Source organism: Drosophila sulfurigaster, chromosome 2R, assembly GCF_023558435.1.
Source record: "Drosophila sulfurigaster albostrigata strain 15112-1811.04 chromosome 2R, ASM2355843v2, whole genome shotgun sequence".
NCBI lineage: Eukaryota > Metazoa > Arthropoda > Insecta > Diptera > Drosophilidae > Drosophila > Drosophila sulfurigaster.
In genome coordinates, this window is record NC_084882.1 from 31,241,766 (window position 1) to 31,258,677 (window position 16,912).

Consider the following 16,912-nt stretch of genomic DNA (forward strand, 5'->3'; position numbering starts at 1 on the left):
CCGTATGCAAACAGCTGTTTAAGCTTTTAGTGTTGCTTCGCTCGATAAGTTATCGATAACACAACGGCTAACAGCACTGCGTATTTAAATATTTGAAATTCTAACGAATTAAGGGGACTCCACCCATTCTACATATTCAATGTGCCGGTAAATGAAAATGCAATGCAACTTAATAATAATAATTTTTCAATAATTTTTTGTCGTCTTTTATTTAAGAGTACATTTTAAAAGATTTGTATAAGTTTACAAATTAAAAATTTAATACATTGTACATTTTTGGTATGTACTTACAGAAAGACGCATAAAATTAGGACGAAAGACAACTGAAAATGTTATATGCAATAGGTAGCTTTTTTTGCTTATGCTAATATACAATATTCGTTCGTTGTTAAATCAAAAGAAAAAACATATATCATGTATATATAATGGTCGAAAAATATCTATAAAAAAATTGTGATTTCATTTCTATCAAAATTCATATGCTCTACTTAGATGTATATAAGGTCACTTTCTTATCTCTGATTTTTCTTTCTTTTCTTTAAATTGTATTGCATATGCTCAATTCGCTGAGGTTACTGTACTAGTATACATATTTAGACGGAATGTTTGTTGATTTAAATCTAAACGAGACTCTTAAGTTTGTGTGTTTATGATTTGTAAAGCGTGTGCGCTTTGCAACTCTCTCGGACGGTTTGTTTTAATCTTAAATGGCTATTTTTGCAGTTGTCTAATTGTTGGTATAGAAAAAGGTGGTGATAAACAACAAGACACTCAATATCAGCGCTGTGTTGATGTTATGGGCGTATCGTGTATTAGCTGCATTGCGAGCTGTCCTACCCATTTGGAAGCGTAACGTTGGACTGGACATGCGACCATCACCACCATTGCTGAAGGCCAGTACACGCATGTTGTAGCTTTTGCCTGGCGTTAAAGTGTTGATATATTTCTCGAGTTTCTCGCCAATGGGCACAATGGTGTTGTTGGCAGTGATCATATTCTGATCCGTCTCCCAAATGCGTACCTAAAACGAATGATTGCAGTTGATTGAGCTGTTTAACTTTTAAAGTAAAAAAATGACTTACCTTATAGCCCTCAATGGGCTCCTCATCCTGTGCCGGGGAGACGTAACGCCACACGACACGAACTGTGGATGGATTGATGCCATAGACATGCACGGAAGACGGCGGCTTCTGTGGCGCTTTGCGATATGTGCGTTCTGCAAATTAAACGGAAGTGCTCTCAAATCTTTATCATTAAATTCTTCCATATATTGTTATTACCTTCGAAACGTTCGCTTTCGGGACCTTCGCCGGCTGCATTGTATGCCATGACCTTAACAAAGTAATATGTGTCCGGCTGCAGACCCACAATCAACGCCCAATTGCGTGTGGTACGCGACAGATAGTAGACGGCATCTTCCTCTTGATGCTCCGTCTTCCAGTACTTCAACTAAAATAGCAAAGAAATCAATTAAAACTCCACCGAGTATTAGATAATCTAACGTATTTACCCTATGCCCTATCAGCTTGCCACGAATATTCTCACGTGACATGTCGATGGGATTCCAAGTGACATTGAAACAAGTAGAATTGTAGGCCAATGCGAAGGGTTTCTGTGGTGCCACCTGTGGCATATCCTCTGCCGAGTGTATAACAACCGTTTCGCTTTCCGGTCCCTTGCCAATGTCATTGATCGCCTGCACTTTCACCTCGTACTCGGTGTAGTAATTGTTGAGCGGAATATTGACGACAGCAATGCCAATGTTCTCCTGCTTTTTAATGATATCACTTGCCCATTCCAAGCTGCCTTTGAGCTTCCAGAACACCTTGTAATGTATGCCATGACTGTGCTGTTGCTCAGGCAATAGCGGTTGCCATGTAATTGTCAGATCGCCAATCTTGCCACCGCCACCACCCACATTACGTGGTGCAATATACGGCTTATCAGAGTGGGTACTGTAGATAGGTGATGGTGCTGATGGCGTGCCAATGCCCAGATCATTAACAGCAGTCACGCTAAACTCATACGATGACCACGGAGTCAAATTGGTGACCTCAGCCTGCTGGCGAGATGTATAACGATCCACTTCACGCGCCTGCACATGCGTGGAAACATTCACCCAGGTGCGATTCCAATTGGTGCGTCCCAAGATGTTGTAATAGCGGATGGGACGTCCGTTGTTGACGCCATCGACCCACTCAATGATGGCTTTAGTCTTGCCAATCTCAATCACTTGCACACCTCCCGGTGCACCTGGTGCTCCCTCAATAATCACATTGGTCTTGGTGCTAATCTCATTGACAGCCGACTGCACAACGCACTCGTAATCTCCAGCATCGCGCATCGTTATGTTGTGCACCGTCAAGCTGTTCCAGTCCACGATCTGCAAAGATAAGTTACGCTATAGTTTCATATTCAATTTGATAGATTTATTAAGCTTACAATACGCTGAGTGCCATCGTGATCGTTGCGCAGCTTGGCGCCATTGTGCTTCCAAACGTAGGCAATGTCCAGCAGCTCATCAAAGGCAGCTTCGCAGTGCAGATAAATGATGTCGTGCTCCCCGGGACACAATGCGCTGTGGTGGCGTACGAACAAAGCGAATTTCCTCTGCAAAAAAAAATATATTAATGGAGTGTACTCCAGTAATATTGTTTTCTTGACTTACGCAGCACAATGACACGAGCATGAGATTCATCGGTACCCGCCTGATTGGACGCAATGCATGAATACAATCCCTCATCATCTCGAGAAGTGGGTGCAATGATTAAAGTACCACTGGGGAGGATGCGACGATGTCCGCCTGAACCTATCACTTGACCATCCTTCTTCCATTGGAACTTGGGACGAGGCGCTGCCTCTGGATTGCACACAATAGTTGTATTGCCATTGTAGACACCATAGATTTCCGATTCGAGTGGATACTTTTTTGAACGATGGTTTCATGGAGAGCACACGCAGCTGGGCCGAGGAGAAAGATGTCTTCAATTGATTTTGTGCACCGCATTGATACATGCCTTCATCCTTGTCCTTCTCCAGGAACTTTATCGTCAACACATTGTCCTGTATTACATAACGATCTCGATTGACGGTTAAAGGATCCAATCGCTCGGCGTTCTTATACCACGTATAATTGGCATCGGGAATGGCAAACGATTCGCAAATGAATGTCACATCGCTATTGTAATCCTTGATCATGTCCTTTAGCGGAATGGTAAATTCGGGTTTCATTTGTATATTGATGAACACCGATTTCGAGAGCGATGTGCGTGGATTTGTGATACTGCAAGTATATTGACCATTGTCATTGGTTGTAGCATTCCTGATGACCAGCACACGACCGTAGCTCGTTATGTAAGCATTCCGCTGCAGTGTTTGTCCATTTCGGGTCCAATTATACGATGGTATCGGATAGCCAAAAGCCATGCACTCCAAGCGTATATCTTCGCCAGCAACCGGTGCCTCAGGGAAGACCTTGGGGAAGGTGTTGGCAAAGATCAACGCCTGGTAGTTGCTGTTGGGAGTGACACGCAGCGGGAAGAATGGTCCATTGCGGCCCGTATCCGAGACAATTGTTTGCACAGTACAAGAATAATTGGCACGATCCACGGTCTCAATGAATGAGAAGTATAGCGCACCATCGTATGAGACGAAAACACGTTGATCCTCCTCCACGAAGTTGGGGAAATAGTCACGTGCCCAGTAGAATTTAATGGCAGGATAATGTTGTGGAGGATCACAGAAGATTGCCTTGCCCCAGTTCATTTCGCTAGTCTCCGCTGAACGCTTCAGATTGAACTCCATGATGAAACCAAAATTAAGATTTGCGCTCTCCGAACGCACGCTTCCAAATTTGTTTGCAGCCACACAATGATACGAACCCTGATCAAGAGCCTGACTGGGTTTGTAGATGATGAGATTGCCTCCCGAGATGGTATAGCGATCATTCGTTAGCGGATCGATGCGATGATATTCGAGAGTATCGTTGATATAAACCTCACGATACCATTCGTAGGTAGGCGTTGGAAAACCACCAGCCAAACAACGCAGCGACACATCATCGATCAACCGATTCTTGTTCACATCATAGGTTGTGTCATTGGGTTGCCTCACAAAGAACGGTCCACGTGGAACGCGCTCATAGTCACGTATATCCATGCCATAGTCATAGGGTCGCTTGTCGTCCAGCTTGATGTGCACATTATCGGGAGTGTATAGAGCCTTGGACTCGCAGATGAAGAGATTCAATTCGATTTCGTAAGCGGGCATAAACATCCAGCGATCGTTTTTCCGCGAGTAAGCATAAACAACACGATCACGCACATATCCATTGTCGCCATAAGGTTGATTGGGTCCTGCGGAAAGGTTAAAGGATTTAGTATGAAATATGTATATTATAAAATTTATGGTGAAATTGTAAAGAAAATTTAAAAAGCGAAGAGGCATTCGATTCGCTAAACTCCAAAACTGTTCGTAAAAAGGGTTTTCATTAGAGCTTTTGAAATACTCACCGAAATATCCCCGCAAATTGTTTTGATTGCGCTGATTGATGTTCGTTGTGCCCGTCATTGTGTTGTAGTATTGATTGGCAGCGTTAGGATTAAAGTTGCGATTGCTCTGGACCAGAAAACGATTGTCAATCAGATCCTCATTCTCCAGTGCCTGTTGCTCATCAAAGGCAAACGAATCCTCGATGTGCACCAACTGAGTGTTGTCATCATTCACCCAATTCTGCGGTCCCGTTTGACGCGCCGAGATGAAGAAGCGATTCTGACGCTGGTTCTGCAATATGAGATTCTTCAAGATGAACGCATGCTTCTCCACATTGTCCACATTGATCAAGTCCGCCGTGTATGCTTTGCAAATCTTCCTGGCCTCCGCCCAGTTGCGTTTGGGGGAGCGTATAAAGCGATAGCAAGTCTGACGATGCGACACCCAATATTCGGGACAAAAGTTATCTTCATCGGTGAAAATATCACGATATCCGAGTCCGGCATTATTGTTGTTGCTGTTGGTGATGGTGTTGCGATTGAAGGGATCATATTGGGGACCCAGATTACCACCCAAGTTACCAGGTCCGGCCACATTGGCACCGCCAACGCCCAAGTTATTGAAATTATTATTGTTATAATTTTGTTGATTAACGCCGCCAATGTTGCTGCCTCCTACATAATTGGGACTTCCCGGCTGATTATTGTAATCCTGCAGAGGATTATCGTATAAAGCGTTTTCGGGATTCTGTTGTTGTCCCGTGTACAAAGGGTTATAGCGTGGCGAGTAGTCCTTATTGTAACTGGGTTGATATGTTTGTGGGTCTTGCACCTGTGGCTGTGGCAACCCTGCTTGCTGTTGTTGTTGCTGTAGTTGTTGTTGTTGCAGGTCGTTTAAAGGAAGTTGTGCTTTGGTCGCGGTTGCCAACAACAACAGCAATGTAACGATCATTAACCCATAGTGATGATGAGCTGACATCGTGACTTGGTTTAGTTTCATGTTTGACTGCTTGATGATGACTAAAGGCACATTTTCTGCTTGTGGATGGAAAATCTATAAATAAAGCACAATACAGTAGAATGTTTATTTTGCTAATATGGGATTTAGTTGTTCAAAAATGTTTAGCATAAACAAATCTTAAAGATGAGTCGGTTAGTCAGCAGACCCACACATACACAGATTAATGTTAAGGTGTGCTATGTATTTGCGTACGTGTGAGACTGAGTGTGTGTATGTGTGTGTGCTACACTAGGCGTGGTCTAAAGCGCAATTTAAACAATGCACTTACTTAAATTAAACAAACTACCCTTTATATTGGATTCAATTTCTTAACAACCGTTTCATTTATGTATCAATTAATTATAATTCACATATTAATTACACTTGACCAGCGCCCAATTGGAAAAAAAGCTGCGCTTAGTCAAACACCCAACATCAAACCACACCTTAAATTTAGAGCCTCGAATTTTTCAGTTCTCATTTGGCTTTAAACACACAGTCTTCAATTAAAATCAAAACTAATTATGGGACACTACTAACCAGTTGTATATTAAACAGTAATTACACACTTTAAACTTATAGTTGAATTAAATAAAAAACAAAAACTAAGCACACAAATTCCAACAAAAATAAATATCAAGCCACCGATATGTGCAAGCCGCGCGGTGTGACCGTAGCTTACAACTGAGAATATGCTAATGTTGATGTTTCATATATACTGCATAATTACGAAATTTAAAAAAATAGTAATAATAAAAACCCAAGTTGTAAGACCCCTATTGGACTTGGACGAAGACGAACAACACAGTCTTAATAGGCTATAAAAAGTGATTATTATTCAGAAATTTTGAATCAAAATACAAACATAATTGGCAACGCGATAGGCAATAATAGTTGTCAGCGGCTCATGCTTAGGGTTGCCAAAATTATTTTTTTTTTTTATGGTGATGACATGACATCGTGAATTATTAATATTAATTAATTTAACTAAATACAAATAATATAAAAATAACACGCTTATCATATTATTTCACAATAGCTATTTCGTGACACGAAATTGCGAAAACAATAACTGTAGTATATTTGTCACGTTAAAATTGTAAATTTTGAAAAGTGAGCTGGCGGTCACACTGGGATCGGCAATGGTGATGTGTAATAAACCAAAGTGTTGCTGATATTTAAAATAGAATAACACAGGGCTAAATTCGATTAAAATAAACCACTAAGAAAGCAAAAAGCGGAGCGAAGACAAGGCCAAGATGAACTACAATCCAAACGCGGGTATGAGGAATCGTAAGTGGGAAAATTGTAAGGACAAAGCTACGGGCAACGCAAGTATTTTCTTTTAACCACGAAGGCAGCTTCTGCAGTCTTCCGATTTTTATACCCGCTACCCATAGGGTAGAAGGGTATTATAACTTTGTGCCGGCAGGAAATGTATGTAACAGGTAGAAGGAGGCATCTCCGACCCTATAAAGTATATATATTCTTGATCAGCGTCAACAGCCGAGACGATATAGCCATGTCCGTCTGTCCGTCTGTGTGTCTGTCCGTCTGTCCGTATGAACACCTAGATCTCAGAGACTATAAGAGATAGAGCTATAATTTTTTTTCGACAGCATTTGTTATGTTTGCACGCAGATCAAGTTTGTTTCAAATTTTGGCCACGCCCACTTCCGCCCCCGTAAATCAAAAAAATCGAATAACAAGCGTAAATGTCAAGCTAGAGTTGCGAGTTTTGGTATATACAATAATTACTATAGTAGTTATGATTCCTGAAAATTTGGTTGAGATCAGATAAAAATTGTGGAAGTTATTAAAGAAATACTTTTGTATGGGCAAAAACGCCTACTTACTAGGGCTCTTAGTTGATTTGGCTGACAATCTGGTATATTATGCCGCCTATGGTATATTTTGAATGGTGTACTATATCGATATACCAAACATACCATTTAGTATATTTTTAGTATTTTTTTTAGTATTTTCGGTATATTTTGAAAATGATACCGCAATATTTTGCCTTTATTAAAAATGGGTAGCGGGTATCTCACAGTCGAGCACACTCGACTGTAACTTTCTTACTTGTTGTTGTTGCCGCCATTGCTGGAAAACTCAGAAAGCGGCTGCAGCTGTTTTAAGTTCATTCAATTTGTTTCTTTATAGCCCTACTCTCTTAATTGTATGTTTTGCGTTATATGTTATCGTTTCGTTTGCGTCTGTAGCTTTCCTAACACTTTTCCCCTTCCCGCAGTCTTTTTGCTTCTTGTTTGCCTTGCAAACTATTCTATAATTTATTTATTTCAATAAAAATAGCACAAGGCGGCGGCCGAGCGCGTCCCATTAAGCGTGTCAGCGATGTCAATGCCATGGGGCCATCTGCACCGATGCCCACCGGTTCCGCTTTCATGCAACCCACAGCTGCACCCACAATGTTCGATCCCAATTTGTACGGCGGACCGGCGCCTCAAACCAACAGCTATGGGGGTTATAATGCTGTCCCTACGATGGCACCACAAGCGGCAGCTGCCCCAACACAGCCACAAAACTTTGGCTACACAGCAGCGCCGCAGCCACAAGTTCCAGGAGCGCAGCCATCAGCTTCGTATGGTGTTCCTCAGCAGCCAACACCTTATGGAGTAGCACCACCAAACGCTGCAGGAGCAGCAGCTCCTGGTCAATATCCACAGTTTGCCATGTTGCAGCAGCCGATTGTGCAGGACATGGCCATGCAATATGGCCAACGGCTAGCGGATCAAGGCAAGCAACTGGTGGAGAATCAGTTCGAGAAATGGGTTCCAGTGGCAAAGCTAAAGTACTATTTTGCTGTGGACAATGCTTATGTGGGTCGGAAGCTGCGATTGCTCTTCTTTCCCTTTATACACAGGGTGAGCATAAAGAGATAAACATACTTGTTAGTCAGCATTGGGTACATTTTTCTTAAATGGTACAATGTACCAGAAGTAATCACAAATGTACTAGTTGTAGCACAAAAGTACCAAGTAACCGAAAATGTACCTATTGCAGTACAAAATGTACCAAAAGTGATAATGAGCATCCAATTGGATTTATGCTGTTAAGTTAACAGCATATGCACTTTTCCAACTACATACGGAATTATCTGATTGGACTCGATGTTAAACTATACAGTGCTGTTAAGCTAACAGCTTTATAAAATCTCGATACATATTAACAGTTTATGTATTATTCTTTTACAGGACTGGTCTTTGAAGTACGATCAGGAGCATCCAGTGCAACCACGCTACGATATTAATGCACCCGATCTCTATATACCGACGATGGGCTATATTACTTATGTCATTGTGGCCGGCCTGCTGTTGGGCATGCAGAATCGCTTCTCACCCGAACAGTTAGGCATCCAGGCCTCCAGTGCTTTGGCGTACAGCATTTTTGAACTTGTCGTCTATTCGATATCGTTGTATGTGATGAATGTGAAGACGAGTCTTAAGACATTGGATTTGATTGCATTTACGGGCTATAAATATGTCAATATCGTTGTCTGTCTGCTGCTGAGCACGCTCTTCTTCAGATCTGGTTATTATATAGCATTAGCGTATACCAGCATCGCCTTTGGCTTCTTTCTGGTGAGCATTTGATGAACCACATATGTTTAGAATATCGTTTTTAAATTCATGTTTATTTGCAGCTGCGCACGCTACGCACAAAGTTGTTGCAGGATAATTCGCCAGCAGCTCCCAGCGGTGGCATCAACTATGATCCTTATGGGAATCCGCAGCAATTCGATTATAGCGGCGGACGGAAGCGAAAGCTGTATTTCCTATTCATTGTGGTTGCCGGCCAAGTGCTGTTCACCTTCCTGCTCTCCAAGCACTTGTATCTGCCCATTGCGGCGGATGCATTGGCGGCGCTAAAGGCGCTCTAAGAAAACAAGAGAACGAAATCCTTAGTGTAATATTTTTTTTTTGGCGAAACTCATTGAATTAACAACCGCTGGGGCAAATGATATATGTTACATATAAACAGCTAATCCGTAAATATACCTATATTTAGCGATATACTTCCCAAAATCGATGTGTTAAATGTTTCCAAAACCCATTTCCAAAAAATGTTAAATCTTAGTGGTCAAAAATACGAATTCCAATTGTGAGATTACGCGGAAATGAAGCATAAAATATTTTTGTTAAAAAGAAAAAAAAAAAACTTAAAAAGAAACACACATTTTATAAATAAAACAAAGGCTTGAGAAATAAAAAACTATAAATTGTATAAATTTAGCGGGCAGTAAAACAAGCTTTGTGTATGTTTTTTCATTGATTTTTTGTCTTTTTTCAAATAGTATATAGTTTTTATTGAAATTTGTTTTAGTCTCATTACTGTAACGTGTTGTTTGTTTGGTTGGTTGTTTGTTTTGTTTTGTTTGCATGCCTTTTCCTTTTTTGTTTTATTTCAACTTATTGGCTACGTTTTTCATTCGATCCTTTCTTCAAATTTGTCACTAGTTTCTTTCGCACGCACGTAACCGACTTGCATTTTATAAAATATAGGTTCGGTATGAAATATTTAATTTATATTTGTTTGTTTCCTGTTTTGCATTTTAGTCTAATTTGTTGGGTGTATTGGATGTGTGTGTGTGTTTTTATTATGCTTGTGTGTGAGGCTGAGAGAGTTTTCTCTCGAAATATAGCGTGAAAAATAATCATAATAAGTAGTAATAAGAATAATCCATAATAATAATCATAATCCATAATGATAATAACGATAACAGTTGCCCTACATTTTAGGTATTAGTTTTCGTTTACGTTATTCGCTCGTTTCTATTCTTTTCTTTGCGTTTCCTTCTTCTTTATTTAGTCATAATGCAATACTAATTAGTTTATATAGTTAGTATAAGTAGTTCGTTTAGTTTTTTGTTTGGGGGGCCTCAATTGCAAACTCAGTACCATAGCACAAATGTGTGAAAAAGTTTCGCATACAAATATTTCTTTCGCTAGCTTAGCTTCAATTTCATTTTTTTGTTTTTGTTTGTCGGGTTTGTCGTTTCATCAATTTTAATTTCATCATTGTTGACTAATGCAAAATGTGTGTGGTGTGTGTAGTTGTTGTTTTTTTGCTTTTTATTATTATAATTATAATGTGTGTATTCTGTGTGTATTATGCTAGCGCTTAGTAAATAGTTATAAACATGCTTTGCTTTGTTTTCAACAAATTCCACGTATTAAAAATAATACATTTACAACTAATAATAATCCAAATTTAAATATATATTCATGTATATATATATAGATCAATTTATATATATATCTTTTCAATTGTATTCATATATAAATGTTTGTTCTGTTGCCTGTTGTTGTTGTTGCATATACATATATATAAATCGTAGTTATGTTTTACACAACTATATCTCGTATAATATTTTCTTGTTATTTATATAATTTATGTTTTTTGTTTTTTATTTTCTTTTGCTTTATGAATATTCTTTTTCTTTCATTTACGAGTGGAATTACAAAAAGGTCGCAACAAACAGAGAGAGAGAGGGGAAAAAAAAATAATCAATCAAAAAGAAAACATCGTGTGTTGTGTTGTCTCTAAAACAGGAAATTATTTAAGAAATCAATCGCTAGCATTCTAACCTAAATCACCGACTGCGCCGCCTCCTGTTGCTTGACAAGATTACGCTGATAGTTGACCGCATTCATTTTATCGAACTATATTACCGTGCCGCCCGGAGGCGCTGTTTGACTGGGCGACAAGTGCTGAGCAACATGCTGCAAATAAAAGAGAAACAACTTTTAGAACTTACATTAAATGGAAGCATATTTCCCAGACTCACCGTTGTGTGGCCAGGTCGCGCCCATGTGTAGATAAAGCCATCCTGGCATGCCGTCAAAAAGCAATCCTCACGAAATATCAACGCCGTTAGACGCTCATGAGCAATCTTCTTGCACACCAGCGGCTCCAGCAGCGGACATTCCTCGAAACGCGGACACGCTGGTGTCCCTATGAGCTTCATGGGATCATAGCTTCCGACACTGGTTGACGATTGTCCCGCCGTGGCCAGCGATGAGTTGTGCGACGATTTGCCCAGCTTCAATGAGCCAAAACTATTCGCTGTCGCACTGCTTCCCATCCCTGTTCCTGTGCCCGATGTCGATGACTCCACGGTGGTGGAGTGTGCAAAGTTATTGGTGGTGTTGCTGCTGCGATTGTTATTGTGATTGCTGCTGCTGTTGCTGCTGTTGTTGTGATTATGTTGATTATAGCTCTTTAGCATGCTCATGGCTTTGCGATGCTGTCGATGATTTGTCGCCGTCGTTCCATCGTAGCCAATGCTACCCGACGAACGCTTCTCCGAATTGCTCAGAAAACTAAAGTTCGACAGCCGTTGTGTGAGACTATTGAAGGCGCTAAAGCTGCCGCCGCTGCCCGAATGTGAATTCGAATTTGATTTGTTGGAACTATTGGAATTCTTGCTATTGTAGCCGGACGTTGAGTTATACGAGTTGCTCATCACACGCTGCTGCTGCTGTTGTTGTTGTCCGCTGTTGCTATCGATGCTATCCGATTTGGTGGCCACCATGCAATTGGGAAACTTCAACGAATTGCTGCTCGCCGCTTTGCTATTCGTTTTGGCTGTTGTTGTCGTCGCAGCTGCTGCTGTGTTCGCTGTATTCACTGCACTGTCCGTGGCTTGCGTTTCACAGCATTCGTCGGGCGGTGTATTGGCATTGGATGATTGCGAGGATATCGTGCAGTTGGCCGTTGAGAATTTGCTCGAGCTGCTATTGCTGTGCTCGGCGGTTGTGCCAGCCGCCACGCCTCCCGCCGCCTCACGTATCGGACTACAGCTGCCCGAGTCGGCGAAATTGTTGGCCTGACCCATGGCCACGGGTCGTATCACTTTGATGCCATCGGCATCGACAACGCCGCCATTGAGAAAACTGCTATCGTTCAGCTGTGTGCTGTTCACACGCTGTCGCATCGCCGCCAACGGATGTCGCAGCACATCCTCCGTGATGTCCCACAGGCAGATTTGCGTATCCTGACTCACCGAACCGAGGCGATAGCTGATGGCCAGTTTATCCGGCGCCAGCGCCGCCGACGAGGCATCTGAGCGAAACGAGGCCGAATGCGGACGCGCTCGCGTTGCATGCAACGGCGTCGAGTTCTTGTCGAAACCCTCGAAACCGCCATTGGCCGTCGAGTCGCCGGAGAAACGTTCCTCACGCGATGCCGTGTACTCGTTGAGTTGATTCTCATCATCGCTGAAATCACCGCCATCCCAATTCGTATAGGACGTTGTGTACGGATCGAAGGCGACCACGGAGACCCACGAACGATGTCCTTGGCCGCGGGCGACAACACGACGTTCGTGCAGTGACCACACGGTGACCAGATCATCCTCGCCGCCAACGACAATGTATTTGCCATCGGGCGACCAGCAGACGCAGAGGAAGCCACCGAAATAGGAACGAGCAATGCCCAGCAGCTCCATTGTATCGTAGTGAAAGACACGGAGAAAGCCATCCTGTGAGACCAGCGCCAGATTGGAGCCGCAGGGCGAGAAGCACAGCTCATTGATGCAACAATTGTCGGTGCTAAAGACCCACTTGTAGAGCGGATTACGTGTTGACTTCGACTTGCAGGTGAGTATCGTATAGCCATCGCCCACCTTGAACGGTTGATAGCTGGGCGCTGTGGCCGCACAGGGCAACTCCTCGTTGTACAGATAGAGATGACCGGAGGCGTGCGAGGCGAGAAACAGATGCGGTGAATTCGGCAGCCATTTCAGGCAGGTCACTTTGGTCTTGTCGATCAGGCGCTGTCAAAGAGTTTAAGAACCATTAATATCAAGTAAATTGAATATACTAGAGATGTGACTTTACCTCCTCGTTGAACAGCTTGCGCAGCTCACGTGGCCCTTGCTGCGGTGAGACCAGTTGAATTTGTCCCGTTGTGAAGCCAACCAGCAGCGGTGCTCCGGTGGGCGTGGCGGCATTCGCATTGAAATCATGGCAGCTGGGATTTGTGCCCTTGTAGAACTTCTTATCGATTGGCTTGCTCATCTCGGTGCCCTGCAAAAATGCACACAATACCACACAATTGTTAGTCATTAAAGTGTAAACAATGAAAACAATATAAATAACCAAGTTTAAGTCTGGATTTGAGTCACTAGCAGTAAAATAAATATTTTATTACAACTCAAGTCATAGTCGCAATGTTGACTCAAATTTGTAGCCTTCTAGCTCTTACCAATCAGTTAGCATTGCCAACGATCTAATGTGGTCAGTTTAGTCTACCCTTTGTTCGTCTTTTCTAGAGCACAGGGTATGCAAACAAATTAACACTGCTTGTGGCATCATTGTGCAAATTAGCGGCTTGTTCATGAACATTTCTGCTGAGCAGCTGATCTGCGAATGATGCCAATAGCTTGTAGCACGAACTATGCCAGCTTTGGCCAAGACTTTCAAGGCTCAAATTCAGTTTTTGTATTCGCGAAACAAATGCATAAAAGATTATTGCAAATGAAAAAGAATTCAAAACATCTGTGCGTCAAACTTTAATAATTAAACAATATAGGAAATCCAATCGCAGTGAAGTGTGAATACGCTAAATAACCTCGGCTTTTTGGTGAAACCCCTTGCGGGTGAATCTAATTTAATTAGACTATCATTTCGTGTACGAATTTAGCAAAACTAGATATAATGATTAGTCATTTTATTAATATGAACATCACTTAATCTGGAGCAAACTAAAGACGAAAATAGATGGATAGATAATATGAGACTTAACGTCACAGTGTAACAATGACTTAAAGATACTCTAAGGTGCGTATATTAAAGCTACTAAATCATTGCTTTAATTAAAATTTAGATTATAAAACATCAATTTCTATACGGAGTTGAAGCTATATGAAGAACAGAATACTATGGAAGATTATTTTTCATCATGTTTGTTTCTTAAAGTTTAATTTTTTTAAGAAAGTGTATTGAGAAAAAGTGTATATCACGTCGCTGGATGATTTCCAGTGGAAAAAAGCTGCCTTCGAGCGCAATAAACACACATTTAAATAAAAGCTAAGCAAGCGAATTGATCAACAACAGTAACAACAACAACAAAAAGAATAACAACTGCGAGAATTGGAACAAATTAAGCGATTGTGTGTTTGGACAGCAGCATGTGCGCAAAAAAAGGGGCAAAACTGGATACTGCTGAGACATCGGAGATGTCTAGTTCTCTAGTTAGACTAACTAACTAGAGCAATTGACAATTACTGAGCGGGGGTGAAGAGCACAATGATAACAGTGGGTATGATGATGATGACGATGGTGATTATGATGTTGTTGCATTGCAATTGCAATTTTGAATGGCGAATGGCGGCGCTCTTATCAAGCAAACAAGCTGATAAAACAACAGAGGGAAGAAGTCAGGTGTACTCAGCTCAGAAATACCCGAATCTATACTCCTAAAAAGCTATCGTTAATCTCTGAATAGTTATATTTTAATTATGCTCTATTATAGGTATTAATGAATATATCATATAATATGAAAACAAAGGAAAATAAATGAATAAAAATATAAAATTATATAAGAATCCTTTGTATTGACTCACTGAACCTGAACTACAGCTACGAACAGAACAAATGGAAAGAGTTACGAAACTGGAATTCTCCTACAACTTGTTTAAAATTATAAAATATTCCAGGAATCGAGCCAACAATGCGTTTTTTTTCTCTAAGACAAGGCACAAAGAATGCATATCAACCAGTGCTTAGGGGAGAAACAAGTCGATGATTTATGATGAGAAAAGCTGAGGCTAAAGCCGGGTCTATAAAATTTTGTGACGAAAACACCTAATCAAAGGAATAGCGAGGATTTTAACCAGTGCTTAGTGAAGACACAAACCAGTTGTAGCCTGCAAGTCAAACTATGACTTCGTTACAAACAACAAATTAAAGACTTTTTACATACATAATTCTATTTAAAAATGAGATAGTAGATCATTTAACACTACTTAAAAAGGAGAAAAGCTGAGGCTAAAGCCGGGTCTATACATATTAACCAGTGCTTAACGAAGACACAAACCAGAAGAAGTTGTTTTCTTGCGGCTTACCTTTTTGATGCCACGGAACGCATAGACGTAAAGATCGCGTCCGAAATTGAAGCAGATGCGATCGCCGCCATAGATCTGATTGGTCAGCATGCCATTCTGATCGAGGACGCCGCCGTTGGTCATCGAGTGCATCGAGATGCCGCCGCCTAAGCGAGCGTCGACCGTGCTGGTGCCATTGTAGCTATCTCCGCCGCCTCCGCCTCCATTCAATGTGATTGCTGCTGTTGTTGTTGTTGATGTTGGTGTAGCAGGTGTTGTAGTTGTTGTTGATGATGTTGCTGTTGTTGTTGTCGCTGCGCCATTTGACTGCAATCGCTTATCACTCGTTGTTGTTGTTCCGGTTGTTGTGTTTGCTGTTGTTGTTGCTGCTGGCGTTGCGGCATGTTCGCTGTTTGTTTTGCTGTTGCTGCCGCTGCTGGGATTGGGCAGCGTTACAAACGAGACGCGCACCTGAGGTGAGCTTTGATTGCTGCTGTAGCCGACACGATTGGGACGCGAGTACTCCGATAGCGTTAACAGGCGATAAGTTCCCTCGCGCGTTACAAATTGCGTTTTCAGATCGTCCTTGACATTGGCATCCAGTTGATTGGCCATTACGTAGGCGAGTGTGTATTGTTGTCGTTGTTGTGTGCTGTAATTCTTCTTCGCTTTTAGTTACACACCCCGCTCTTTGTTGTTGTTGTGGTTGTTGTTCTTTGCATCACACACTCGCACACACACAACACAACACGCGCACACACACTCACACACACACACGTAGCACATACACCTCAACCCATACCGCGCGCGCGCTCCCCTTACTTAACACACACACATACGCAACTGTTTTGGGCTGCCTGCTACCTGCCGCTGTCGCTGCTTCTGTCACTGTCGCTGCTTCTGTCACTGCCGCTGCTGCTGCTGATGTCGCTGTCGCTGCCCTGCCCGTTTTGCTTTTGTGTTGTTTCAAAAATCGTTAAGTTTTGTGTATTTTGCTACTAATTAACTGGCCTTCTATGCTGACCAGTATGCGTATGTGTGTGTATTGTGTATGTGCTTAATGCTTGCGCGTCGCTTGTTATAATTAGATTTAATTCTTCACTACACTTCTTCTAATTTCTGTGTTGTTGCGGAATTTTTATTTTTCTCTCGCTGCCAGCGTGACCGCAACTTGCATGCACAAAATATACTAATTTGCTACGACGAATATATCAAATATACTACTTTCAGACTCATTCGCTTGATTACAGTTACTAGAGATGGGAGTAGTTTTAACAAATTATTTTTCAATGGTGCAAGTGATTGTTTATTTTCTTCATTGTTTAGGTTTGAAATAATGTCTTGGGGTGTTCT

At 41.7% G+C, this 16,912-nt stretch overlaps 3 protein-coding genes across 5 annotated transcripts; 1 reads left to right on the forward strand and 2 right to left on the reverse strand.

The window, feature by feature from the left end:
- Positions 1-182: 182 nt before the first annotated feature.
- Positions 183-6,174, reverse strand: LOC133835961 (contactin). The gene is given in 10 exon segments (XM_062266156.1): positions 183-1,021; positions 1,083-1,216; positions 1,281-1,449; positions 1,511-2,383; positions 2,443-2,562; positions 2,564-2,610; positions 2,669-2,930; positions 2,932-4,355; positions 4,512-5,544; positions 6,031-6,174. Coding segments are annotated over 9 exon segments (4,302 nt in total). The 5' UTR covers positions 5,491-5,544; positions 6,031-6,174; the 3' UTR covers positions 183-727.
- Positions 6,175-6,597: 423 nt separating this feature from the next.
- Positions 6,598-9,515, forward strand: LOC133839539 (protein YIF1B-A). 3 transcript variants are annotated; one of them, XM_062271138.1, is made up of 4 exons: positions 6,598-6,783; positions 7,804-8,375; positions 8,706-9,092; positions 9,155-9,515. In XM_062271138.1, exons 1-4 carry the CDS (start codon positions 6,750-6,752, stop codon positions 9,389-9,391), a joined length of 1,230 nt encoding a protein of 409 aa, XP_062127122.1. In that variant the 5' UTR covers positions 6,598-6,749; the 3' UTR covers positions 9,392-9,515. The 3 variants fall into 3 exon arrangements, with proteins under 3 accessions (XP_062127122.1, XP_062127121.1, XP_062127123.1); XM_062271137.1 differs by having other exon boundaries at positions 6,599-6,798; XM_062271139.1 differs by having other exon boundaries at positions 6,600-6,771.
- Positions 9,516-9,843: 328 nt separating this feature from the next.
- Positions 9,844-16,714, reverse strand: LOC133839538 (WD repeat-containing protein 20). The gene is made up of 4 exons (XM_062271136.1): positions 15,581-16,714; positions 13,353-13,541; positions 11,300-13,288; positions 9,844-11,234 (listed from the first exon to the last, which is right to left on the reverse strand). Exons 1-4 carry the CDS (start codon positions 16,172-16,174, stop codon positions 11,175-11,177), a joined length of 2,832 nt encoding a protein of 943 aa, XP_062127120.1. The 5' UTR covers positions 16,175-16,714; the 3' UTR covers positions 9,844-11,174.
- Positions 16,715-16,912: the final 198 nt, after the last annotated feature.